This window comes from Apiospora kogelbergensis (genome assembly GCF_038363985.1).
Source record: "Apiospora kogelbergensis strain CBS 113332 chromosome Unknown utg000009l_segment0_segment0, whole genome shotgun sequence".
In the NCBI taxonomy this organism is placed as follows: Eukaryota; Fungi; Ascomycota; class Sordariomycetes; order Amphisphaeriales; family Apiosporaceae; genus Apiospora; species Apiospora kogelbergensis.
In genome coordinates, this window is record NW_027117426.1 from 3,134,893 (window position 1) to 3,161,460 (window position 26,568).

General features: G+C 53.7%; 11 protein-coding genes across 11 annotated transcripts; 6 read left to right on the forward strand and 5 right to left on the reverse strand.

Moving 5' to 3' along the window:
* Positions 1-377: 377 nt before the first annotated feature.
* On the forward strand, positions 378-1,034 carry PG998_014094 (uncharacterized protein; the record flags this gene model as incomplete). Its single annotated transcript, XM_066880910.1, has 1 exon — positions 378-1,034. One exon carries the CDS (start codon positions 378-380, stop codon positions 1,032-1,034), a length of 657 nt encoding a protein of 218 aa, XP_066725049.1.
* Positions 1,035-3,832: 2,798 nt separating this feature from the next.
* PG998_014095 (1-4-beta-D-glucan cellobiohydrolase-like protein) lies at positions 3,833-5,464 on the forward strand (the record flags this gene model as incomplete). The annotated part of the gene is made up of 4 exons (XM_066880911.1): positions 3,833-4,190; positions 4,289-4,636; positions 4,726-5,192; positions 5,273-5,464. The coding sequence occupies 4 exons, from the start codon at positions 3,833-3,835 to the stop codon at positions 5,462-5,464; spliced, it is 1,365 nt and encodes a 454-aa protein (XP_066725050.1).
* Positions 5,465-5,905: 441 nt separating this feature from the next.
* On the reverse strand, positions 5,906-7,066 carry PG998_014096 (uncharacterized protein; the record flags this gene model as incomplete). Its single annotated transcript, XM_066880912.1, has 2 exons — positions 5,906-6,894; positions 6,994-7,066. 2 exons carry the CDS (start codon positions 7,064-7,066, stop codon positions 5,906-5,908), a joined length of 1,062 nt encoding a protein of 353 aa, XP_066725051.1.
* A 1,970-nt stretch (positions 7,067-9,036) lies between these two features.
* On the forward strand, positions 9,037-9,770 carry PG998_014097 (vivid PAS protein VVD; the record flags this gene model as incomplete). The annotated part of the gene is made up of 3 exons (XM_066880913.1): positions 9,037-9,066; positions 9,139-9,306; positions 9,351-9,770. The coding sequence occupies 3 exons, from the start codon at positions 9,037-9,039 to the stop codon at positions 9,768-9,770; spliced, it is 618 nt and encodes a 205-aa protein (XP_066725052.1).
* Positions 9,771-11,804: 2,034 nt separating this feature from the next.
* PG998_014098 (translation initiation factor eIF3 subunit) lies at positions 11,805-12,706 on the forward strand (the record flags this gene model as incomplete). The annotated part of the gene is made up of 2 exons (XM_066880914.1): positions 11,805-11,840; positions 11,951-12,706. The coding sequence occupies 2 exons, from the start codon at positions 11,805-11,807 to the stop codon at positions 12,704-12,706; spliced, it is 792 nt and encodes a 263-aa protein (XP_066725053.1).
* Positions 12,707-13,562: 856 nt separating this feature from the next.
* Positions 13,563-15,712, reverse strand: PG998_014099 (uncharacterized protein; the record flags this gene model as incomplete). The annotated part of the gene is made up of 2 exons (XM_066880915.1): positions 13,563-13,688; positions 13,775-15,712. The coding sequence occupies 2 exons, from the start codon at positions 15,710-15,712 to the stop codon at positions 13,563-13,565; spliced, it is 2,064 nt and encodes a 687-aa protein (XP_066725054.1).
* An 861-nt stretch (positions 15,713-16,573) lies between these two features.
* On the reverse strand, positions 16,574-19,203 carry PG998_014100 (uncharacterized protein; the record flags this gene model as incomplete). Its single annotated transcript, XM_066880916.1, has 3 exons — positions 16,574-18,788; positions 18,844-18,956; positions 19,021-19,203. The coding sequence occupies 3 exons, from the start codon at positions 19,201-19,203 to the stop codon at positions 16,574-16,576; spliced, it is 2,511 nt and encodes an 836-aa protein (XP_066725055.1).
* A 3,203-nt stretch (positions 19,204-22,406) lies between these two features.
* PG998_014101 (uncharacterized protein) lies at positions 22,407-23,355 on the forward strand (the record flags this gene model as incomplete). The annotated part of the gene is made up of 3 exons (XM_066880917.1): positions 22,407-22,532; positions 22,568-22,775; positions 22,847-23,355. 3 exons carry the CDS (start codon positions 22,407-22,409, stop codon positions 23,353-23,355), a joined length of 843 nt encoding a protein of 280 aa, XP_066725056.1.
* A 614-nt stretch (positions 23,356-23,969) lies between these two features.
* PG998_014102 (uncharacterized protein) lies at positions 23,970-24,248 on the reverse strand (the record flags this gene model as incomplete). The annotated part of the gene is made up of 1 exon (XM_066880918.1): positions 23,970-24,248. The coding sequence occupies one exon, from the start codon at positions 24,246-24,248 to the stop codon at positions 23,970-23,972; it is 279 nt and encodes a 92-aa protein (XP_066725057.1).
* Positions 24,249-24,695: 447 nt separating this feature from the next.
* On the forward strand, positions 24,696-25,154 carry PG998_014103 (GMC oxidoreductase; the record flags this gene model as incomplete). The annotated part of the gene is made up of 1 exon (XM_066880919.1): positions 24,696-25,154. One exon carries the CDS (start codon positions 24,696-24,698, stop codon positions 25,152-25,154), a length of 459 nt encoding a protein of 152 aa, XP_066725058.1.
* A 287-nt stretch (positions 25,155-25,441) lies between these two features.
* Positions 25,442-25,837, reverse strand: PG998_014104 (uncharacterized protein; the record flags this gene model as incomplete). Its single annotated transcript, XM_066880920.1, has 1 exon — positions 25,442-25,837. The coding sequence occupies one exon, from the start codon at positions 25,835-25,837 to the stop codon at positions 25,442-25,444; it is 396 nt and encodes a 131-aa protein (XP_066725059.1).
* Positions 25,838-26,568: the final 731 nt, after the last annotated feature.

Sequence of the window (26,568 nt, forward strand, 5' to 3'; positions counted from 1 at the left end):
GGCCATAGTTAGTGGCATATTACATACATACATGCTAGATATATACATATGTACATATGTAGGTCCCCTGGGCGCACTGGGCCCATCATTATGTATTCCCAATCAAAGTTCAAAGTGGGGGATTATTGTACTGTACATATGTCACCGTATGGAACTCTCTCTCTCTCTCTCCCCCACACACTCTCTCTCCGAGCACGAGATTACTCCTCCAGACTCGCGAACTCCTCAGCAGACGCACATCACCATCTCCGCCATTCATTTGTGCTTTCTTGAAACCCCGCGCAGCAGCGCCCGTGACGAGGACCCGAAATTCCACAAATCATCAAAGACAAAGACATTCGACCTATCGACCGAAGAAGCAATCCAGATCAACCCCAATGTCGCTGCCCGCGCCGACCCCCCTCTATCTCCTTACGAAACGGCTCACGTCCTTTTTGCAATCGAACCTATCGCCGCAGATCCATACAACCCTGCTGACGACTCTGTCGGGGAAGCTCCTGGCCCATGCCTCGCCACACCCCGTGAGCACCTTGCGGACACAATGCACTGTAGCCGCATCGATATGGACCATCTACGCGGCACAGGGCACCAACGCAGCCTTGGCTGAGGCATTGCCGCCTACACCTGCCGGAACGAAGGCGCGTCAAGACCCGACATCGGGAGCCATCACCATACAGCTCACAGGCGCCGTACTGGTGGTGCGCAAACTACGCTGCGGACTGCTCTTTGTATGCATAGGGCCTATACCGGACGGCGGGGAACAAGCCCAGTCTGCGCAGGGGCAAAGTCATTCACTCCAGGTGCCACAGGCGGCATCCTCGTCACACCCAACACCTTTGGGCTCCCCGTCCGAGGTCGAGAGTGTCGCCAGTGCTGGGGCAGCCACTACGGCCAGCGTCACGACCATAGGTAGTGTGAATGCTGCTGGGGTGGCCCTGATGCGGAGGCAAGCTGAAGAGCTTGCCAAGTGGCTAGATGACAAGCTTGGCTCGCTGGGTGTGCCAGATGAGGAAGCTGGCAATGAGGGACGGTAACCAGTCTCTACAGCTGGTCGCTTGCCCAATACGTGAAAAATTGCGCAAGCCCCAAACGCTGAAATGCCGAGGGCGAACCACTGTACTATGGTGAACCCGCCTGTGACGAGTGCAGCAGCATTCAACAGCGTACATATTCTGGGCCCTGACCGAGAAAGTGTAATACGAGACCACGGGGCTTTCACCAGGTCGACAACACCATCACTTTAAGACTCAAAGCACCCATGCTTGTGTCCAAAAGGCCTAGACTAGACCAAGCTGATTGTCTTACGTATGGACCCCAAAGGCCAAGGCCTAGGTCCGGCCTATTACACTAGCCAGTCTATGCGCCAAGTCAGACGAGCATATATCGACAGTTCCTTTTGGGCCTTGGCTCCTATACAGAGGATTAAGAAGGCTTTCCTGTTCTTTTGATAGAAAATATCGGCTTCACCAGTCTCAGATGAAACCAGCTGAGTGTGCAATCTGTAGACTTAGCCCTACGTTGCCTGTGTATGCCAGTCTAGTTCGCTATTGTCGGCGGGTCAAGGCACGTCATCGACTGAGCCGGGTTATATAGGCATTGCTCTTGACTAATCTCAAGTTCATGAGCTCGCTTGGTGATGGGAAGAGGGGCTATACCGATGTCGTACGAGAGACCAAAAGATGTCAGTTCCGATATGGATAATCCGTGCCAGAATGCTTGACAGGGCCCGCGACGTATAGCCATCTCTGACGAAGAGATTTGTGCTGGGTATATCATTGCTGTGTTTATGGCGGTTCGCATGCAACATTGAGCCAGCACTCAATAGCGTCTGATCAAATGTCCGATGCCAGATTTACACCAGCTAGAGTCGATGGATGTGCCCAATTAGTAGACCTCGCTTCACGCGCCTCGGAAACCATTTCCCTGTACTGCATTGTCATCTTCCACCTTGTACATAGAATATACTTTGATACACCAAATATACCTGTTCCAAAACGACATACCGCCCACCTTGCACATTTACCTGATTCATCAGCTATGACAAAGTGCCTTGATTGACCAAGATCAGATATTGACGATGTCACCTCTTCTTGTACAGCCCTTGTAACCCAAAAGTCCTAACCTCCGGCTACCGCTCTGGAGGGTTACACTGAGCCACACCTCAATGGCTAAAAGCAATCGTTCCAATCAACCTATATGAAGAAGAGGTCTTCATTAGCGATGATTGTTATGCAACCTTTGGGTATTGCCAAGAAGAGGGGAAGTTTCTTTGTATAGTCAAGGTTCGAGATACTTGGCCGTGGCATGTAATGAAGAATGCAGTATAGCCCCCGACGGCCTATCAAGCTCATGTTCATGCTCATGCTGGGCCAAATCATTCGATCAGTATGGATGGACTCTTCCCGCATGCGAAACAGCAAATGGCACCACCCGGAGTCCATAGTGCCCGTGGAGCCTCGCTTCCAAGCGTCCCGTGCTTTTGACCACGGCCCAGACATGCCTACGTCTGTAGGGCTTGTACGGGCACTCTAACAAGCACTCTGGGCGAAGAAACAAGCAAGACTGGGCAGTTCTTCATGGCTGTGGGGCCGACTGAAAGCGAGCAGATCGGCAAGCTGTCACTCTTCGCTACCCCGGATTCTCCAAGCCGCCTCCCTCCCTGCTTTGTTGGTGGGGGCTGCATGAGCCGGCAGTTTAGCCGCCAAGGACGTTTCCGCGTCTCTCGAAACCCAGGTCCGGTGATTCGCCCGTGCTCGAGGGGATGGATGGGGGAGTGGGCGCCTGCTTTCATGAGAGCATCACTGCCTTCCCTATCTAATTTACGATTGGAGGATACTACCCAAGGTAGATCTGGATGGTGTTTCGGAGCCCTCATTGCCGTGAATAGGAATGTTCCTGCGTGTCTATGGGTCCCCGAGAGTGACAAGTTTGGCACTCATTTAGTCAAGTGATCGTCTTAGTGGCCGGGGTGGTATATTGCACCGAGTCAAATATCGATTTCTGGAAACCCCCTTCCGCGGTCCCCCAGCGGCTGTTGGTGTAGTCCTCGATACGGTGGCCCCGTGTGAGCCCATGTTCTGTCCGTCTCCGTCAAGATGTATGGTATAGGCCTGCCAGAACCATGAGGCTCGGCGGTATGATAGACTTGCCTTGATGTGAACGAATAGCCAAGGACTCTCTCTTCAGAGACGTTCTCCATACATTCATTGTCTTGTTATGCTGGCGCTGCTGATAAGGGGAATCTTCGAGGAGCACATGTCCCACCCTGGACGCGATGACGACCAAGCAGGCCATATGTGGAAGCCCTATTCATCCAGATGGGGAACTTTCCGTCTCCACGGTAAGTATTTCGGTAATATACCATCAATCACACCTCTTGGGCATAACTTGGCGCTCTAGAATTTGTTGGATCTTCCTTCCATATGGCATAGCCCTCTCGTTGCCCCCCAATCCCACATCGACCCAGCATACGTAACGAGGCATCTCGGAACAAGCCTATCGCCCCTTCCAGGACGAACCTATCGGCAAACAGGCCCATATTGCCGTCTGGTCCATCTGGACGCAATATGGCCATGCGTGGGTCATGGGATAACGAGGCCGAGTTCCTAATTCGGAAACCTCAATAAGATCAGCTCTAAGGAATGGGAGGGAAAGGGCTCTCTCCTGGATGGGACATGGACAGTGAGAGCCCATTATAAAGGGTAGCCACATCATCGTATATCTGAGATCTGATCCGGCTCTCTGGTCTTCTCACCACCTCAAGCATCTTTCGCATCCAGGCCCAAGTATCTTACACCGGTTTCTTGTTGCTACCTCTCTTTTCCCGCCCACGATGCTTTCGAAGATCGCACTCCTCGGCGGCCTTCTGGCCAGCACGGCCAGCGCCCAGCAGGTCGGCACACAAACCAAGGAGACGCACCCCAAGATGAGCTGGCAGAAGTGCAGCAGCGGCGGCAGCTGCCAAACCGTCAGCGGGGAGGTCACCATCGACGCCAACTGGCGCTGGCTGCACGAGACCAGCGGCACCACCAACTGCTACACCGGCAACGAGTGGGACTCAAGCATCTGCTCGGATGCCAAGTCGTGCTCCCAGAAGTGTGCCGTCGATGGCGCCGACTACTCGAGCACCTACGGCATCACGACCAGCGGCAACGCCCTGACGCTGAAGTTCGTGACCAAGGGCCAGTACTGTAGGTTTACTATTTCTTTTTCTCTCTGGGAGGGAATAACCGCAAGGGAGAGGGGAAACTCACAAGCACATGCTAAACCAGTTCCACGCAACACACAGCTACCAACATTGGGTCACGCACCTACCTCATGAACGGCGCGGACAAGTACCAGACCTTCAAGCTTCTAGGCAACGAGTTTACCTTTGATGTGGACCTGTCCAAGCTCGGATGCGGCCTCAACGGCGCCCTTTACTTCGTCTCTATGGACGAGGATGGCGGCAAGTCCAAGTATTCGGCAAACAAGGCCGGTGCCAAGTACGGCACGGGCTACTGTGACGCTCAGTGCCCCCGCGACCTCAAGTTCATCGACGGCGAGGCCAACTCGGAATCGTGGGCGCCCTCAACCAACGACGAGAATGCCGGCGTGGGCGCCCGAGGGTCCTGCTGTTCCGAAATGGATATTTGGGGTAAGTGTATCCCTTTACCTCTTGAGTCACGGGAAAGGAAGAAAAGGAAGCGGAAAGAAGTTTACTAACCGATTAAAAAATCCAAACAGAGGCCAACAGCATCTCGACGGCTTACACTCCCCACCCTTGCAAGACTGTCGGCCAGAAGGCCTGCCAGGGCGACCAATGCGGCGGGACATATTCGTCCGATCGATATGCGGGCGACTGCGACCCGGACGGCTGCGACTTCAACTCGTACCGACAGGGCGTCAAGGACTTCTACGGCCCCGGCATGACGGTCGATACCAACAAGAAGTTCACCGTGGTGACGCAGTTCATCGGGTCGGGCAGCAACCTCGAGGCCATCCGCCGCTTCTACGTGCAGGGTGGCAAGACCATCGCCAACTCCGAGTCCACCATCGAGGGCAACGGCGGCAACCAGATCGACGAGAAGTTCTGCAGCACGCAGAAGACAGCCTTCGGCGACACCGACGACTTCAAGAGCAAGGGCGGGCTCCAGCAGATGGCCAAGGCCCTCGCCGGCAACATGGTGTTGGTCATGTCTCTCTGGGACGACGTAAGTTTGCCTTTCTTTCTTTGTTGGCCCTCTCCCTTCTTGTTTCTGTGCATGCGACTGATACTATATGAAAAAAATAGCACTACGCCAACATGCTTTGGCTCGACAGCACCTATCCCGTCGATAAGGACGCGTCAACCCCCGGCGTGGGCCGCGGCACCTGCGACACTAGCTCGGGTGCGCCCGCCGACGTCGAAGGCAAACAGGGAAGCAGCCAGGTCATCTACAGCAACATCAAGTTCGGTCCCATCAACTCGACCTTCAAGCAGTAATCGGGATGGCAGAAGGCGGTTTCCAAGTGAAAGGCCTATTTCCCATCCTTTCTTTCCTCGGATATAATCCTTCCAACGTCTGACTGGCGATGGTTAGGATTGGTCTGAGAATTTGTGCTGCATCGGGTATTTATTTAAAGGGGGTTATGGCTGACAACGATGGCTTTTCATTTTGACGAGTATGTTATGTGTGGAAATCGTCATTGCTCATAGTGGGAGGAAATCATATGAAAAATTGTCCTTCGTTCGTAATGATCCCTGGTCAATATCATCATCACCGGTATTGTGTTCGGCTACCTGTGCATCATAACGAATTTTTATCCCTGTAGGCGGACTCTACAAAAGAACGTATAGACCTCAGCCACCCCGGAATCCATCACCGAACACCAATTCGCATGCTGTGCTTGATCTATCTTCCCTCTCCAAGTGCCCTGATCCTCGTCAAGCCCGAGGCTGCGGTAGCGGAACGCCTTTGACTTCCTCGGCTGGGGCCTGGGCCTGTATTTGCGCCGCGGCAGCCTCCTCAGCACGTCGCTCAGCATCGCCATCGTCAGGAATTCCGTTCTCCACCGCCCGCTTGATAAAGCCCTTCTGGTCTGCCTCGCGGATGGCATCCTTGAAGATATCGCCCATCATGAAGTAGCCGTCGTCCGTGGGGTGGATGCTGTCAGGCCCAATATCGCTCTCACGGGGGCGGCCAGGAAGTCCCTGATCGTAGTGCATTTCGGCCAGCACGACAGGCAGGCCCTCGCGTTGCAGATCCAACGCCGTTTGTCGGATTTGAGCGTTGGCGCTGAAGAAGCAGCGCTCCTTCTCTTTGTTGGGCGTCGTTATCAATGTGGACATGATGACCGTGGCGTCAATGCCCGCCTTGTTTCCCCGCTCGTCTACTTGCTGGACACCGCCGTTGTCGTCGGGCAGCAGCAGGTAGCGCACGAAGTCCTTGTAGCGCGAGATGATGTTTACCGGGTCGTCCTCGCGCCAGCAGTCGCTCGTGCCGATCTGGACGAGCATGAGATTGGGCCGAAACTGCGGGACGGCGACGCGGCACTTCTCGTGCAGGTCGCGGATGCGGTGCGCGCCGTAGGCCTCGTTGTCGTCATCTCGAAAAGAGGTCTCGTTGGTATTGCCGTTGTTGTTACCACCGTCGCTACTATTGTCGCCAATGTGATGGCCAAACCGCTGCGTGCCCACGCAGTTTACCCGGTTCCCCTGCGCGGCCATCCAGTCCCGCAGCTGCTGCCGGTATCCGACATCATGGGTCGACTCCTCGCCCCTAGCGATCGAAGCCCCGATGAACATGACGCGTAGCGGTATCCCGCCAGCAATCGGCTGGGCTTTGTCGATGCCACCGCCATGGGCGTGGCCCGGGATGTAATGGCTTAGCGATGATGATACATCTTGGCTGTTGAACAGCGAGAGGAAGAGCGCTGCGTGAAGGAGGAAGGTAAATAGCACGTCAGTCGCACAGCTAGCATTGTTGACTTCCCTTCTCGGGTGCTTGTAGGCACATTCGCTTATATACGTACCTATAGAGATCAAGATTGCTGCCACCAACCAGACCGGCTTTGGGCGGCTTGTCAGCAGTACTCTGGGCAACATATCCCTGGGTTGATGTGTCGTATTGGGGGTTTTCGAGAGCCCTTGTATTCTCTGGCACATCCACAAATTCAAAGAAGCAACGGGGAGTTCTAATAGCCTCAGCCGAGCGCGCACGGAGAGCGTTATAGTCTTGCAGCCGGCCATGCTTTCATTTCTGTTGAGTTGATGGGCCGCCGTCGCTCAAGCACCCACGGCCGTGCTCCATGGCAGAAACAGCATGGGCAACCCCAATAACGCCAGAGTTCATTTGCCCGTACATTAGAGTTCTGAGCCCTGAAGCGGCATGATAGTTAGGTGGACTTCCCCTGCGGTGTCAGCATTTACACACACGTATGAGTTGGCGATTGCAATGTGCCTGTTTTGGTTTGCTGCTGATTCGAGCTGTGGTGGACAAGAACTAAGCTCATCCCGAGTCATACTTGGTTGTAGGGCACATCTGGGGGAGCGGTGTTGCTCTACGCCGAGACATGAGAGTGAAACTCGGCGGACGTTGGTGATATCAATGGAAAGGGAAACCTGGCCAGAACTCGCTCTGTGGCTGATTCTAACCTTAGCTCATATCGTGGCTGGGAGCAGTAGCTGGAGAAAACCTAAGCGGACGAACTGCTGTTTGTCTCATGCTGTAGCTGTCCAGGACAACCTCGGGAATCTGAGACCATGAAGGAGGCAGGGAGGCATTGCTGTATCTTGAGTAGCACGACGTCTGGCAGTATCACGACGATTGCCACAATCGCGGTGCTATTGCGAAGTAATCAGTGACGGCGTGACATGGCCTAGATGGCCCCACCAAATGACAGATCGGCTTTCCCCCCCCCACACTAAGTTCCACCCGATTCCTCACGATGCGGCTTTCTCAAAGTCAATGTCATGATCGAGAGCATGCCCGGATGGCTTGAAGGGGGGCGGTTGCCGAGCGATGCCCGTGGGAAGATGGCAGAATCGTATCATTTCCTGGGTATCGGCTTTTGCAATTGTCATGTCCAGGCATTTGGCATGTCGTTTCCGAAGCCCGATTACCGTGGTGATGATGCCATGCCGTACAGCAGTCAGCAGTCAGCAGTCAGCAGTGATGCCCAGTCAATCACATCCCATCGAGGATCGAGCTTTGTAAATCCCCGATGAGCCAAAAGCCCATGGTGCATGGCGACGGAAGCCGCAAACGGGTAGATCCATTAGCCATTCGCCATTTGCCATTAGCCATCAGCCATGTGCCATGTGCCTCGTGCAGGACTGGTGCTTGCTGTGCGGCCGTTCCATCTGTTTTTACCGCTTGTACTGGTACTAGTGGCTAGGCGAGAGATACGCAAACTGCCTGACCCCCTCCTAGTAAACCCAGATCCGCCTTCGATCCCCAGCTATCATGTCCGTCTCCCGAGATCATCCAACGGCAGATCATCCCAAAATCCCATCTCCCCTTGCTCCTCGACAGGCGGGCCCAGACCCTCCCGGCCTGCTCTGCACCATGCAGGCCTTCAACTCCAGTATGGTTCCTTTTTCCCAACGCTGCGGGTTCCATCTCCGAACCCTAGTCGCCTGAAGCATTGGCGTCTGGCGTCTCATTCTTATTTCTTTAGTCCGTTGCCAACTATGCCCACCTGCCGACCTACGATCACGATCTCTCCTCTCTTCGGGCACAGCTCAAACAGCAGCCAACCATGGGCTAACGAAACTGCTGTCAATCTCTCAACTATATCCCTCCCTCTGTTACCTCTTACCTTCCACTTGCTCTGGATCGCTGTCAACAGGATATCCGTATAGCTTCCTTCTCGCCCATTACTACGTCCCTTTCAAGACTCGACGATTCACAGTCTACCACTTCGGCTTCTTTTCGATACCGAATACTTGTTTTCGTCGTTCACGTTTCAGTAGCCTCGACCTTGAGAGATTCTAGCCAGGACTCAACCTACCCCAATCGACCAAGACTGCTCAGTATGACTATGCCTTTGTTCCCGGCTGCTGTTCTGCCAATCATGAATCCCTGGGAGCAGAGCGCTTTCAACGTAAGCCAACATATCCCTGATTACTCACGGAGTAGCTCACATCGTCACGACCACGTACTAACATATTATTAGTATCAGTACGAGACGGATGGGCAAACAGCAACAACAACAACAACAACAGCAACAGCCGACTCAACATCCATATCCGCTGTAGCTGCTGTCCCGAAAGACAACGTGCACGATGCCATCATATACCCGGGTCTTTATGCGCCTAGCGGCTACGATATGATGAACATCCTCGTAAGTTGTGTTGCCTAAGGGCAAAGCCTGACTTGGTACTAAAGATTATCCAGATCCGGGTCATGACGCGGGCCAATCCCATCATTGAGCTTGGTGCTATCGACGCTTCGTGTGCTCTTATCCTATGTGACCTGCAGCAACCTGATTGCCCAGTCGTGTATGCCAACGAGCCTTTCACGGAGCTGACCGGCTACAGCCAGCAAGAGATAATAGGCCGAAACTGCCGCTTTCTCCAAGCACCAGGTGGCAAGGTCAAAAAGTCGTCTACACGCAAGCACATCGACAGCGACACCGTGAAGAGGATGCGAAGCGCCGTGGACGACAACACCGAACTGGCCCTTGAGGTGGTTAACTTCAAGAAAAATGGACAGCGATTCATCAATCTGCTGGCCATGATTCCTATCTGCTGGGACAGTGCAGAACCCCGCTATTCCGTGGGATTCCAGGCAGAGAAGACGTGGTAGAAGGAAGTAGGAAAGTAGGAACGAAAGCGACAGACAGCAGTGGCGACGAAGACTACAGACCTCTGCAACGAGCGGCGGAGGCATTACACAAACACGACAGACGACCCAGCTTCGAAAGTGTGGGGGGATGAGGAGATCTCCATTGCATTTACAGTGCTTTTAGGCATAAAGGGGCAAATCTCTGGGCTTTCATTTTGCTTTTAGGCATTGCGTTGATACCCAGTCTGCATGTTTTGGTTTTCATCTGGTTATGTTTTACGACTCTGTTTGGGTATTATTGGTATCGGTGCCCTTTCTCATCTTTTTTTCAGAATGTTGCAAATCTACGGGTACCAGGCGTTCAAAGGGCGTTACACCGGGGCTGGGAGTTCATACTGCACGTTTTGTCGATGGACAGCGTGCGGTATCTAGATGGCATAAGAAAGGCGAGACGACTTCTTTTAGGGAGAGATCTACATGCATGGGAAGGTGTATTTCGACCAGAGAGCCAATGAATCTTGGTATTGGGGGATTAGTCAGCTGCCACAGTGATGGTTCAATCAATGTCTTTTGTTGATCCGCAGAGCATTATCTTCACACGCATCGGACCATAGGCGAAAATGATGTGTTGCATTGGAGAAACAAGTCAGTAACCACACCTACCGTGCTTCCCGATGTCTTCACGCAAAGCAGGTTCGTTGGCCAGTGCCAGTACTGGTGCTGGGAGAAACTTTGGTTCGATCCCAAGACCCCTGGTAGCCTCCTTGACATCACGGCGACAGGAAGAAAAACAACAAATGGAGGGAAGCAAGCTTGGCGAGGGGTCTGCATTGGCCAGCGACCCCCTTTTGCTGTCTCGATCCTCCCCTCACGCAGTTCATCTGCTGTTGGGCTTGTGGCTAAAGCAGCTTGGCTTCGCCTCCCTTCCGAACAGCCCTCCCCGATCGTAGCACATAGGCATTTCTCGCGACCATCGAGCGAGCCCTCGTGCGGAAAGTAAAGTTATGTATAGACAATATGTAGGTACCCTGCTCGCCAGCTAATCGAACGACCCGGGGAACAAACCAGGGATGTTCATTTATTCTTGGGCGCCTGTACACGTATTCACAAAGACAGACACCCCCTCAGAGAATACCACCCTATTAGGCACCGATGTTACGGGCGATTCGGTAATCGAAGATCGGCTTGTTGATCGCGCTTCTAGCCACCGCACCTCTCCACTCTCCTCTTCGCCAACATAGGTAGACAGGTATATGTGCACGCTGAGGTGGCGGAGAGGCCAGTGAAACTGCGCCGGCCTCGGAGGCTTGCAGCGACTATATGCAGCTCCTGCATGGGTAGATGAGTTGTGCCTACAGGTTGGCGGGCAGCACTTGGTTTTCTCCTCGAGATAGACCCTTTGCTGCCGTCTATGTGACCTGCCAGAAGGAGAATTTGTCAGTGCCTACACGTCAGGACGGGATAGTCCTGACAAATTGAAAGCTATAATCCAGCCATCCAGATTTAAGCTCGATGCTGCGCAGGCAGTTCGGGGTCTTGGGTTGATCAATATGATGTCGTTATTTGACTTGACCCCCTTGCCCCCTCTTTCCAACCCCCCAAGCCTCCGTGGTCTGATTGTCCTTAGCCACCCGGCGACCTGTTGGACGAGTATAAGCCGTGAATAGGAAGGGCAGAATCTCGACCAGGCTGGCGTAGCACCGAAACTTGTCAGCGCAGATCATTTACTGCATGGCGAGGATTCAGAGCTGAGCCGGCAGCCGGAGACAGATTGCAGGGATGGCCCCCTGCCATCCCATCAACCGCGCGTTTCCCAGTTGTACCTGCATGCGCTGAAACACCGCGAACATGCACCATGGCCATCGTCTCATGCACAAGTGTGTCTCAATGCGCAGTCGGTGGTGGTTGGACCCATGGCGGGAAGAGAAAAGAAGATGGATATGCCGAGAATCCCATAGTTGGTGAATTCCCATCGTGACATGCGCCTCTTCCTCTGTCTTTCATCTGCGTCCATTGATACTGGATGCTCAAGAGGACCTGTAAATACCATCTAACATGGCGCAACTATGCACTAACCGCCCAGAAGGCTTCGTGAGTTCTTACAGCCCCCGCCCTTTCGCTCACGATAACGGCGGACGTCCAGCTAAATGAAGCCTTTTGAGGGTCCCATGTCCAGACTGTCTCCCCACCTCCCCACCCAGTGTTTCTTCGACGCCGTCCTGGCCCCTATGCCGACCTGGATCTTCCTCTTCAGCCTCCCCACCATGGTCGTCGTGTCCTGGCGGCGCCGGCGCGGCCGCCCTAGCAACCATGACTACCCGCGTTCCTCGCCGTATCCCAGCGGGAGCGCCGGCAACGCGCAGCGTCGCTACCCGACGACCAACCGCCAGTCCGCGGGCACGCTGTTGAAGCGCTTGCTGCCCTCGCTGGGATACTACGGCGCCGTGGCCGTAATCCTGCTGATGCAAAGCGTTGAGATCGTGCAGCTCAAACGAGCCTCCCTCGGCGTGGGCCTGTTGCCCTTCGTGTACGTCGGCGCCGTGGTCGCGGCGCTGTTGCGCGTCACCGAAGGGCTGTGGGGGGACAGGGGCGGCGGTCGCGCCTTCTTCTCCAAGACATTATCGCCGTTCTGGGTCGCCTCCATCTTCCTCTGGACGGGCAGCGCCGCCGTGACCGCGACCAAGACCATCGGGCTCGTCACGGGACTGGGCCTCAGCGGCACATTGAATTCGAGGGACGAGACTCCATACCCCGTCGTCCACCAGTTCGTCGACTTGGTCATCCTGACGGCCTTCTACGCCCTGGCCGCCGCTGGCGAGGCGGGCATGACGGTGTTGCGCGCCAAGAAGCGCAAGATGGCGGCGAGGAACGACACGATCGAGGAGGACGCAGTGCAGCTGCGGGAGAGTTTTGCCAATACCCCTCCTTTTACAACAACCATTACTAATAACAAGTGAGCTGCGCCGGGCAGTGTGCTGCGGCCATGACCGACAGGCGTCGCTGATGCATTTTGCTGAGTTTGTACTTCTTTCGGGTGGGTTGGGCGACTTGGGCGATCAAAGGCAAAACTGCCCAGGAGTCAATCAGGCTTTCCCCGGCCTTCTTCGCAATATAGTCGAGATAATAATGTACAGTCATTCTATCAGGAATTGCTCGACCCCGGCAATTTATCGACGGTCATGTACGAGCTTGGCCAGAATATGCAAAGGTGAAAGACGCTTCAATATTATTAGACGACGCTGGCGCACACTAACACAACGCCAACCCCTTAACCCAGGGGGAACCGTTCTGCTTTTGCTCATACCAAAAACACAGAAAAGAGCCATGCCCAGGCGCTATGGCTCTGGCAATTTCCACTCTCTAGAGAATATCTATCTATCGTATGTATGAACAAGCCGATCCAGTGACCCCTATGTGGTTTGAATAAGCCATGCATGTCCGTTGGTGGTACAAATTGATACTCGTACACATACAAATTACATCGCTTTGCGTATTCAACGCAATCGCTCTCAAACTCAAAGTAACCGCAAACCTTCTCTTGGCTTTTTTTCTCTTCCGCTGCTTGACTATGCAGCAGGCCGAGGCAGACACAGGAGACAGGCATGTTTCTTCGACGCTTTCTTCTTTTCTTATTGTCTATCATGTTGAATCAGGTGCCAGTAATCTCACAACTTCCGCAGTCCATTCGAGAACCGCATCGATAATCACAGCAGCCACTGCGACAGCCACAACAACGGCGACATGGAAGAACCATGCTGCGCCCACGAGCGCGTATGCCGTAGCCGCTCCGAACGGCAGGAGGCCCGCATATAGTCAATGCAGGCCAAACTGGCGGCGGAGACGGCCCATGGCCTGTTTGAACTTTTTGTCCGTCGCGTCGTGCTGCTTCTTGGCCGCCACGAACACCTGTTCGGCTTCCTCGATGCTCATGAGGGGGTGCTGCCGATGGCGGGAGACGGGCCCTCGCCGCCGTCGTCTTCCTCATCGTCCCAGTTCTCATGCGGGCTGTCACTGACATGACTTACATGCTGGAACATGCCGTCGCTGCCGGGCGCGCTAGCGGCAAGGGAGTCGAACGACTCTCTGCCGCGAGAGAACTTGGGGTTGAGCCAGGGGGCCAACGACTGGAGACTGGTGGCATTAGGATTGGGGAAGGATGAGTTGGACTTGTAACTACCAAGGTTCAGGGACGGGAGTACGTGCTGGTTGATACAGCCAATTGCCTCCTCGCGATGCATTTTGCCGACGGGATCCTGCGGGAAACTGCTAGGGCCCGAGGGAAAGAACGAAGGCAGCCCATTGGGAACAGCACGACCGCTGATCAGACTAAACCCAGTGCCTGGTGCGTTGTACTTGGGGTGGGAGAATGCGGTGGGAAAGCCGTTGGTCTTTGCGACACGACTCTGTAAATCGAGAAAGCGTTTCTCTTCCTCCTCGGTTAAGTTGAGTACAAAGTCTCCATTGGGAGTGAGGAGCACACGGTGGCCATTGATGGACTTGTGCACCGGGCGGAACGCGCTAAGCTCAGCTTCATCCTCTTTGGTGACCACCGATTTCACGGTGGGTGGCAGCGAGTTGGGTACATGCTTCTCAAGCTCGGGGCGGTGGTTTGCGGCCGCTTTGAACAGCCCAATATCGTCGGGATCCGGGAGTTCACCCTCGTCGATAAGGCTCTGCAGGATTTCGGACAAGCTTGGCACCTCTCCGACAGCACCCTCATATACGGGCTCAGACCGAGGATCTGAATTGGGGTTGATGTAGTCGGGAGTCAAGACGGTTGTTTTGGTCGACTCGTTTAATCTGATTGATGTGTCGATCGGCGCAGGGCTCAGGGGCGGGCTCTTGGTATCCCTACCCTTTGAGTCCTTGTTTCTCGAAGAAAGATCAATGCTTGGCTGGGTCTTGTGAGCCTTGGCCGACGGAGTTGCCTTTTCATCTGCAATGACCGGCTTGTCTACAGCACCACTCAGTTGTGCGAGTGTACTGGCTGTAGGTGCACCCACAGGTGTTTCGGGCCTGCTGACAGCGGGGCTGGCGTTGTTAGACGGCTTTGGCTTTTTCTCCTTCTTCTGTTTCTTCTTTCGTCCAAGAATGGGGGCAATCTCGGGCTCCTGCTCGACTATTTTGGGTTCGGCGATGATGGCCGCCGTGGCTTCCTTCGAAGCTTCCTTGCGCTGTTTGCGCTGCTGGCTCTTGGTTGTTGCGCGAACCGACGCTGTGCCAATCTTGTATGGTGGAGGCGAGCTTGTCCGAGATGCGGACACCGAAGCACTGATTACGGACGCGGAATCAGAGATGATCTCACTCGCGGGAGTCCCGGGGCGGTTTGCAGAGATGGCACCCGCACGAATCGACTGGGCTGCCGCGGGCGGGATGCTAGGCGGCAGTTCTGTCTTTGGGGTTTGCACCAAGCGAAGAGTCTTGGGAGTTGGGCGAGTCAGAGGCGAAGAAACCGACGCGCTTGTTGCTGTGGGCGTAGCTACTGTAGATGCCGCAGTTTTGGTGGGCTGGCTCGTGCTAGAAGGATTCGACTCGATGACCTTTTTGGGCTCAGCTGCCACTTCTGCCACTTTGGCTTCATTGGCAGCTTTCGTGGCAGCTGCGATATCCAGTGTTCCTGGGGTCGGACGCTTGTCCGCTTTTGATGGCGGTTGTTTCTGGGCTGCAGCCTTGCTCACTGCCTCCGCTGCTGTCTTCTTTACCTGCGCTGACTTAGAAACATGCAGGGGTTTGGATGGCAAGACAGGCGCGACTTTTGATGGAGAAGCTGTCTTCTTAGAATCAAGTGCCGGGAAGTCTTCTTCCTGCAGAACAACCTTCCCTTTCGAAGCACTCGATGCCTGTGCAGCGATATCCTTCGACAGCCCACTCTCCAGAGCCAATTCGACAATATTTTTCTTTGCACTTGTAGGGACTGGGGTGGTGTCGATCTTGGAGGTTTTCCTGGGAGTGGCCTTGGGCATCAGGGGGTTACTGGCTGGGGAAGTGCTGGAGGTGGGCGCGCAACAGCTGTTCCCTGGGATACCGGTGGCTGGCTAGGTGTCTCGGCCTCGCCAAACCGCACGACGGGGTGCGGTTGGGGAAAGCCAAGACCTGGCGGTGGGCCAGGTGTCGTTGGGTGAGAATGCGCGAAGGAAGACGGGCTTCCAAATTCGAGCGGGTAAGGGTCGGAAACTAGTGCATCGACAAGAGATCGTGCATCGACGACTGATTCGTCCAAGGGCAGGAGCTCATCATCTAGAACAAGATATTAGTTACCAGAACCAAAACGGAAAATCATTTAAGTAGGGACGTCAGTCTAGGTCGTTGTCACGTCACAAGCTCCATCGACGTCTTCCATAAAGAGATACATGATGGTGGTGAGGGTCTAGTAGATGTGTAAAGCTATATTTGACCAGCCTTTTGTGATTTCTTTGGCTTGGCCTGTTTTTTGTTAACATACATGGAATATGTGTGGAAGACGACGATGGCTTGCCTGGCGTGACCCCTTGACCGAGTGATGCGTGAAAGGAGAAAAAAGATATGCACAGGTGCCAGTGCCAAATAGAAAGTGTCTCCTGAGCAAAACCGAGGAAGCGCTGCCGAGAAACCTTTGTGATTCCCAGGAGCAAATGAACGCCCAATGCAACCCCTTGACCCGAGCCTGGGTCGTGCCTCTTGCAATGCTCGCTTAAACAGCGTGATGAAAAACAAAATTGCCTCGTAATCCTCTTGAGCCTTGTGCCGTAAACCATGACGCCCAACTCGTACAATATTGTTCCAAAGCATAACGGAAAAAAATGAGAAATGCCGCCAACCTCCGAACCATCCCGTCTATAAAGCGACTACCACCGACCGTAATTGGCACCGGCACCATACATCATGTTCGGATTGTACCCACCTTGATTCTGACCTCCAAACAGCCCCTGTCCGACGCCGGCATTGGTGCCCTGTTGCTGGTGAGGCAAGCGCGCCTGCAGGATACTCGGGTCCGCAAGATCTACTAAGGCACCTCCCCCAGAGGAGGAAGTGTTAGCGTGTCTGTGCTTCTTCCCCTTCTTCTTCTGCTTAGGACCGAAGTCTTGGAACCCTCCAGGCTGAGTAGCATAGAGTGATGCCATGATGCCGGCGCCGGAAGCAGGAGCAGGGGTGGAGGACGAAGAGGGCGGGTATTGGTTAGGAAAAGAAGAAAAGTACTCACGCTTACCCGCATCATGAGCCTGTCCACTGCCAGCACCTCTGCCTCGAATCAAGTTCTGTAACAATTCATTGGGGTTGTCCTTCGATCCAATGCCAAAGCCCGAGCCACCAAACGAGTGCTGTCCTTGGCCATACATGCCGCCGCTCACAGGAGGAGTACCAGTTGACTTGAGCCCAGGAGGAGGCCCAGGCATTGAGCTTGCATAAAACTGGCCACTTGGCTGAGAGTGGTATGTTGAAGGCATCATTGAAGATTGCTGGGCCATGATTCTGGGGTTTGCAGTCAGTTTCACGTTGGTAGAGCTCGCGGTGCCTTCATTCGCAAAGCTAAACCGTGACTGCTGACGCGTATGACCTTGACCCTGGAACAGGCTTGACTGCGACTGAGGGTTCGAGATACCAGGCGGCATCTGGTCAACGAAGCTGCTTTGAGGCCGCATGAACAGCTGTTGCTGCTGCTGCTGCTGCTGCTGCTGTTGTTGTTGTTGCGGCGTCATAGTCCGGCTGCCAATCGAGCCAGGATTTGTAGAGCCTTGAGTATAGGCAGACGTCAAGGCTGGGCCGAATATGCCCTCCGGGTTGTTCCGCTGGATAGGTGGCTGGGTCGGGTTCCGTCGCTGGTCAAATCCTGCGCTGTCGCGCCCTTGATCTCTATCCTCGGGCTCTCCGCCGAGCGCGAGACTCCCACTCTCAGGCTCACCTTCCTCCGGCTCGAGGGGTTCTGGAACAGGCTCTGCCGTCTCACCAAGGCGGTTCTCCTCCTCCTCTCGCATGGCACGGCGACGCAGGCCTCCGACAATATCGAAGAGCGGAACCTCGGAGTCATCAAGACCTCGAGGCGCACTGAAGTCAGGGCAAGCGGCAATCAACCTCATGATGTCGTTCATATCCGGTTGCGCATAGGGATCCTTGACGGGTGGCCTTTCCACCGGACTTGGGACCCTCTCGGGTGACGCATCCGAAGAAACGGCTTTCTTTTCCGCTCTCCGGCTGGCTGCGGCTGGTGTTGGCGCTGGGTCATCCTGGTCCGAATCGATAACCTCCTGCGCGGACTCGGTCGTAACGGGGAGGGCATTCGAAATCGCGGGGCTCGGTGCTGCACCGCTGGTGGCATGACTCCCACGTCGGCTTCGCTGCTGAGTGGTACGTGCCCAGTTGGCTGTTGCAGGGAGAGCAGGGCCATCACCTCCCTCTGACCCGTCTTTACTGGATGTACGAACCATGGACTGGGCAACGGAAGGCTGCTGCTGCTGCGGAGGCAAGCCCTGCTGGCGAGAGGCGGATCGAGACGACGAGGCAGCATTGTTATTGTTGTTGTTCGAGAGCGGTCGCTGGGTGTAGACACTGTTCAGCGAGGAAAGATCCTGCCTGCTGTAGCTATCCTCCTCGTCACCCAACTCGTGCAAGAACATGCACTGACGATTTCCACACTGCTCGTGTCGGAGCCAGGCGGAACAGTATTTAGTGGTGCCCAGTTGCGCCTTAAGCACGCGGTCGCCATTCATTGAGCCATTGACAGCCTGGATGCATCGAGTCGCATCGTCCTTCTTCTCGAAGGTCACGTAGATACCTAGAGACTGCGGTTGGCCATCCGGAGCTTTGCGATTGCTAATCGAAATCTTCTGAATGTTGCCATACTGCCCGAAGAATTCCGGCCGACGCAACGTTTTCAGCAGCTCATCCTCGGGCACCGTGGGCGTGAGACCTGTCACGTAAACGAGGTTCTTCTGGACCACGCGGACGCCGACCAAGTTCTTACGGTTTCCCTTGTCGACTTCGCGCTTCTGCACTTCCTTTTGGCGCTGTTCGGCCGCTCGCTTCTTCTGGTTTTTCTGGATATTCGCCCGAAACTCCGCAATCCTGCGCCAAACGTGTTAGTCATGATCTACCATAGAAACTGGCGGGGTATGCTAACTCCTCTTGCGTGACAACCTTCCATTGTATGGTCTTCTCGTCGTAAGGCCGTCGACAGGCAGGGCACAGGCCGTTGAGGTTGTTCTTCAAATTGTTGAAACAGAACTGGCATATCTGTAGTGGAGTAATCAGTCAGCATGCTTTCGAGCAATCCAAAAGATGCGTGCATTCTTCTTACCTGGTAGCCGCAAGGACAAGGTCTGAAGTTTCTATCCGAAAGGTCAAATTCCTCGATACAGAGAGGGCTGCCACCAGTTGTCAGTTCTGTTGAACAAAGCAAAATGAGATGCAAACGGCCGACAGGACGTGGTACATACCAGGTATCTTCCTCCTCATCAATAAAGCTGTCTTGGGGAGCCATGACGGACGTGTGAAACAACGAGGAACAGGCGGTCGTGCAGGCGTTGATTGACGATGTGAAAGCCCAGGGTAGGGAATCGATTTGGATCGCTTAGGTGGTGAAGTGGTTGTGGTGGTAGCTTGGGAGGGCGGACCAGAAAAACATGTATGAACCCTATGCTCAAACGCCGGAGAAGAATATTACACGGAGAGAAGGGAGGGGCGATCTGGCGAAAATTAATGTAGAGGGCCGCAGCGTGGAAGCGTGGGCGTGTTTGATGATGAAGAGGATGGATGGGGAGAGGGTTGGTAGGGAGGTGAACAGTTTGATGGTTGCAGACCAGAAGCAATCTTCCATCACCTCCTGCAAAGTCGGAGTGGGCTAGGAAAGAAACGATTCAATGTGCTGTGAGCCTCTCTGGCCAGTCAGTCACCAGAAGCTAGGCTCTTTCGGGGGGCACAAGTGGAGCGCCTGTACCGTGCACGGTGCTGCTCGGGGGAAGGTGACAGTTGACTGGTGTTTGGTCAGCTCAACTCAACCTTTTTCGTCTTCTTCCCTTTAATAATTGTCAAGCTGCTGCGTCCGCCCGTCCATCGTCCTCTCTGCGACTTGGCATGCGCTGGATTTGGTGCAGGAACGAGGGGAAAGCCCCGACTTATGCCCAACGAACACGTTGCGAACAATTACCGCTCAGTTTACCTCTTAGTGAAGGATAGGAAAACGTCGGCAGGCATCGGATCGGATCAGGTCGCTCGACCGGGCCGTGACTACCTAGATAAAGACTGGAAGAACATGTGGCATGGGACCTCCAGGTGTACAATTGGATGGCATTCATTACATAAGCTGCAGTCCGTCGTCGTCGCATATGTAAAACCTTATTAACTACCAACCCATTCGACGAGGGCCTCCTCCCTTTTTCTCCTTCTTGACTGGTATCAACCAGCCCGCACACTCCCGGACATCTTCAGCCAGGCCCCGCCACGCCTCCTCAGGCCGTGATCTGTTCCCTTCCATGCTGATGGCCCACCTTGCCGCTTCTGCCATCATCCGTGTATTGTATGAGCTCGGCCCATCGATTTTCTCCAGACACTCGACCGCTCGCCTTCTCACCAATGGTTCTCTGCACTTACAAGCCATAAAGAAGAGCGGCTGCACCAGTGGCATGTCGCAGACATGAGGCAGGCCGTAGATTTCACATTCTCGGTTGTAGTAAGGCCTTTGGCAAAAGCAGAAAATCGAGTACGCCATGATTTGAGCAGATTCAAGAGAGTGACTATGTCCCTGGCAAGAGGAGACGGTAGAGCCTCCGTTGAGCTTCTTCCTGCTCGCATCGTCGCTGCCCCTTTGCAGCAGAGGTAGTTTTTCGCTCCTGAAATGGAGTTCAACGAGTCACGCGCCTCGTTGACACTGACAAAACATCTAGGTGGTTCTTGGAAACTGAGGCGATGTCAACACATGATGTCTCTTGATGCCCAACGACTCGCAGCTAAGGCGATGAAATGCTTGAAGGGCTTGGTTTATCTCATTCCTAATATAGGTGAACTCGTCCTGTTACTCCTTTTACCGTTTTCCAGGATAGCCAACATAGAGCGGATATACATCTGTACTACAGCCTTATCCCCTCGGAGACTCTTGATGGTACTAAAAATCAGGCTACCATACCATATACATCGATGTACGTTACGCGCGAGTTGTCTACAAAGTGATAGGATGGCCAAGCTGTACTTTTTCAGAGAGTAGCCTAACGTTATGCCAGACAGGAGTACTGGTGGCCCAGATACCTTGCTAGGTACCAAGTTTCTGCTCAATATCCCAAGAGATATAGCTCCTTCCAAGTGTCACCGTTCGGAAGCAGCTCCGCGCAAGACGAGGAACTCCCATGAGCGGTTACCCCAGTAGTATGAGAAATGCTTGGCATATACCACCCGAAACTATTCAAGGTGCCACGTATCTAGGATGCTCTAAGGGGCAAAACTAGATTGATGATCTAGAAGTGACAATTCACCCGAAATTGAGCCCAAGTCAACGCAGCTCCCATTCGTGCTGCTGCTTTCCAAAAATAGGAAATCACACTTATGGCCAGTGCCCACGCATTGGGAGCATGCCGGTTTTCGTTTGTCACATTTCTTATGTCTAACTCTAAGCGGTAGTCGGAAGGCTTGTACGATTGTCGACGAGCATGAGAATAAGGTTCTAATCCGAAAAAGACTGCTTACTTGCAGGTCGGGCAACCTGTTTTGACCTTGCGAACTCCTTGAGTACATTTGCGCGGTGCCTTTATATCATGAGCTGATTTATGTTGGTTTAGTCTAAAATAACACGGGAAGATGCAGTGACAGACAGGTTACTACTTACAGGAGTTCGTTCCCGCCATATATCGGCACACCGGAGGCCATCGTGCGACATAGTAATCGTTAATACGCTCCTCCCCTTCGTAACGGAGACGGAAAATGTACTAACATGTTCATATCATTAAGCTATGCCATTATCAAGCTAGGTAGAACCTACCTGTACAAAGGGTATTGCTGATTAGCTAAAGCGTAAACTGATGACATCCTGCACACTATGTCAGCTTCATCTAACCACATCTGGGTTGATACTATTTCGTAGTTGGTTACAGTATTAGAAAGCACTCCGATGCAAGTTATTTTCTGCCGATGTCGTAAGGAGGGATGCGTATAAATAAAGGTGATATAGCCGATGTGAAGATATGTAGAATACAAGAATGCAACCCAACATTGCATTGCTGAACTCATCCACTTTGCCTCCCTATTATGTCCAAACTTCTAATCGTCTGCGGGTGGGATCACAAAACATAGATCTCAGGTGGCTGCCAATACTCTGAGATAGGGGCGTCCAGATCGTCGAGGTGAATAACATATCATGCAGGCCCTCTTACCTACACTTAGCCAACGAGATTATCCCGAAAAGGCCAATCTCAATGAGGGCAAGACACTGGCCGAAGCAGTGGCTGGGACATATGCGGGAAACCAATTACTTCCTTGAGTTGACCAAAGCTTTCGAGCTTACCCAGAATGGTTTAGCCCCGAAACCGCCCAAAGTGGCTCAAAGGCCAATTGATGTGCACCTGCCAATCAATCCGGAGTTACTCCAGCCGGGGCCTTCTGCTTTGGCTCTATGACCTGTGGACGACGACATCTACAAAAGCTGCATCTCGGCATCACCATTCGACCAATTGGTCCGCCACACCACCACTATCCACCATGGCGACCAAGCTCTCCCGGAGTAGGGCGCTGGCTACAGCTCTGCGGCCCACGAAGCCGTCCATCCCGGCGCGCACCAGCGGGCAAATCGCGCGCGGCCTCAGCGCCACGGCCCGCAACAATGTCGTCGCCATGCCCGCCGACGCCAAGGACCCCGAAAGGCACCCCGCGACTACCCCAAGGAGCTCAAGGTCCCGGTCGTCAACCCGGCTGACAAGTACCAGACCAAGGCCGACGATATGCACCGCTACGGCTCGTGGCTGATGGGCTGCCTGCCCAAGTACATCCAGCAGTTCTCCGTGTGGAAGGATGAGCTTGTTATCTACATCTCCCCGTCGGGCGTCATCCCCGTATTCTCTTTCCTCAAGTGTATGTGAAACACATCATCCAATGGGGCCCTCGCCCGGTCGCTTACAACATGTACTAACTTCTACAACCAGACAACACTGCTGCCGAGTTTACCCAGGTCAGCACCATTACCGCCTGCGATTTCCCCACCAGAGACCAGAGGTTCGAGATTGTGTACAATCTTCTGAGTGTGCGACACAATGCCCGCATCCGAGTCAAGACCTACGCCGACGAGGCCTCGCCTGTGCCCAGTGTGACCCCCCTCTTCGACGGTGCCAACTGGTACGAGCGTGAGGTCTACGATTTGTTCGGTGTCTTCTTCGTGGGTCACCCGGATCTGCGTCGCATCATGACCGACTACGGATTCGAGGGTCACCCTCTGCGTAAGGACTTCCCCCTCACCGGCTACACCGAGATTCGCTATGATGAGGAGAAGAAGCGAATCGTGACAGAGCCCCTGGAACTTACCCAGGCCTTCCGCAACTTCGAGGGCGGTTCCGCCTCATGGGAGCCCGTTGGCTCTGGTATTGACCGGAAGCCCGACACTTTCAAGCTTCCTACGCCGAAGCCGGAGGAGAAGAAGGAGGAGCCTAAGAAATAAGAAAGAGCAAAAAGAGAATGCTGGGAACCCTGTACATAAATGTGACACAACTAGAGCTGACTATATACCGGCTCCGATCCCATAAAACATGCGATTGCCTTTAGAGGACCTTCACCTGGCACCAATTCCTGTGACAAATATGCACCTCTAACAAGTCGAAAATATCTCTGTATTCATTTGAGGGGTTGCGATTGCCTTTGTTCAAATCACATCGTAAGACAAGCTAGACGTGGATGAAGCAGTGCCACACGTTACTGATGAGAGGCAGTTCACAGTTGCAAGATGAAGCTATACAAAATACTTGATTCCAAGAGACTGTAGACACATAGTGGATGACTGCAGACATCTTGCATTCCAAGACCAGGAGTAGAGGGAACAGTTCTGCGGCAGCAACAAGCAGCTTCGTGGCAGTCACAGGACACAGAATTGGGCTCCGTGGTTCGTCTCTCACTCAAACCTGACACCATGGCGAGCCAACCCCTCCCCCTTAGGGAAATATGACATTATGTCTAGCATTGAATGAAAGAAGTTCTGCTTTGGCATCTGAAACGGTCCCTTTGATGAACAGCCCACACTATAGTTAGACACTCAACTCGACCCAGCTATCAACTAGTTTAAAGGGTGAAGAGACCAGACCTCCATGTATCACCGATACCACTGGACTCGGTCGGGGAGCACACGAGCAAAGCCACCAAGACGGGCATCAGCGTCCAGCAGAAGGCGATGAGCATGACGAAGTAGGTAGCGATGCGAAAGCCGCGGGTGAATAAGATGCGCTTTAGCATGAGTAGGATACTGAGCTTTACACATCCTATGACGGGGCCGTATCTGATCTGGGCGAAAAAGGAGAGCTCCGAGTAACGCGCGACGTGGAATGGCGATAGCTCCTTCATATGGTTTCCTACTTCTCCCTTCTCCCATAACGACGGCTGTAGGGTAGAGGCTAGGCATTGGTATCTTGTTTCCCCCAATAGTTTGCTCCTCAAGGGGGTGTGCTGAGGATTCACAGATGATGACCCGCCACAGAACCTTCAGCCAAGCTCAGCAGCCAGTGATATTCTCACCAGTGCGATATAACACAGGATTTCTTCCGCCACCAGGGGCGAATGACCCTTGACCCTTTTTACAAATATCCTCATCGCCGGTCTATCATCGATCGTAGATTAGTTTGAGCCTAAGATTCAGAGCAAAGGGGGCCGATATAGCGACACAGTTCATGTGAGTATATATGGGCCTTTTGGTTGGGCCAAAATCCAACAACCCATGATACCTAAGGCCTCCTAGGCGAGGTGTTACACGTAACTCGGGCTGGCAGCAGTGCTACTTTCTTCGAGCACGTCATGCTTTACACGGGCTCCGCCAGTGGTTCGCGCGGCGGCTTCTCAAGCATCTCCTTATCGCCCATATCGCGGGGATCCATCACACTTGCCTCGACCTATTTCCACAACGCACCGCTCATAGACCCCAACTACCTCGCCACCGCGGTGGACCGCTGCATCTACCGCGAGGGCGTACGCAAGGAAGTTGCGGTTGTTTGCAGCACCGGTACCCTGCTGGGCCGGGAGATCCTCGACGGCGAGGCGCAACTCGAGGAGCTCGAGAAGCCGTACACCGCCAGCTCGACAGACGAGTATATCGACGCGCGCATCCGGGCCGCGGTCCGCTCCGTCCACCACCCCATGGGCACAGCCGCGATGAGGAAAGTTGTCGACACCAATTTGCGTATAAGGGCGTTTGCGGCCTGCGCATCGTCGATGCCTCGGTCCTGCCTGTCGTTGTCTCTGCCCATCTCATGGTAGCTGTGTACGCTATGGCGAAGCAGGCCACTGAAAGCATCCTCCAGGACCAGAAGAAGTGCACAAAGTGCATCTCAACCGCCGCCAAGGGCAACATGGGCACTGCCGTTACCAAATCAAATATAGGCAATGGGTAGTGCCTCTTTGCTGCGTCATGCACAAATATAGAACCGGAAGACCCTTTGCTTTTCTCCTCTTCAATGGTGTTGATTCCATCCTCCTCTTCTGTGTCGGTATTGAATTGGAAACTATTCGAGAGTTGACCATCTTCATACGCAAATTTGCTTTCACTAAGTGGTGCTTCTTGGCTCAAAGCAAGAGAATCGAAGGTATCTCTTGAATAACGGACTGGCCTTCTTCTTTGGTTCCCGCGCCGATCGCTGGGGAATATCTGTACAGCCACTGCGGTCCTTGTCGTTGTTGGGGGTGGTGGTGGTGGTGGTGGAGGTGGTGCTGCCGCTGACTGAAGCTAGATCTGACTCATTCTTCTTGGCTCTGATGGCCTTCTCCATAATCTGGCTTCTAATAAAATCGTGGAACTCGACGTCCTCGGCCATGGGAACCAGCGGGTCCCGCATGTAGTGGTACTTGGCCACTAACTCCTTGTACAGGGGGCTTGTCGGGTCGGCAGAGGCCCCCGAGGAGTTGAACGCGGCGTTCTTCGCGACGTTTCCGATGGTGAACATTGTGATGGGTTATGACTGGCCTCGATAACAACATAGAAGTCTTCGTAACAGTTCATAGAGGCATACAAGTAGTGATCCACACATTTCTATCGTACCTATTATATACCTATGTATCATATATCGGAGAAACCATTAGCTAGATAATGTCGGTCTGTGGATGCCAAGTAAAGTTTCTTCAAATCCGGGACTCGATAATTCTATAGAAGACGACATCCCAAAGCCGAACTTACAGACGAAAACATCCACGTCTTTTCTAGGAACGAGCCCAAAGCTGCCCTGGTTGACCGGCACAAGCTGACCGAGGGAATACACATGCTTCCATAGATAGATGTCGGCCCGGACTTGCAATAAAGCTAGGGGAAAACAGTCCGCGGTGGTCCCTTTGGCGCATCCAGGTACGTTGGACTACCTGTAAGCTTCGTGGCGCGCTCCAACTCTACATGCCTATCAACTTCCTAGGGGCCCAGGGACGCCATACGGGCTTCCCCCGGATCCTTGAGAGCGCTTGCAGTGGCGCCGACAGACGCCCGCCTTGTAAGTTACTGCTTATGTACATTGCGAGCACCATACATGCATAGATGGTGCTTGCTGCAAAAGGAACACAGCTTGCAGGGGTATGCTAGCAGCCTCCAGATATCACATCACATACCATTTGTGAACGAGTGGGGCTTTTGCTCATCATCATACTACTTAAATCTTCACCTACTTTCAATGCCTTTTGGAAACCGTTA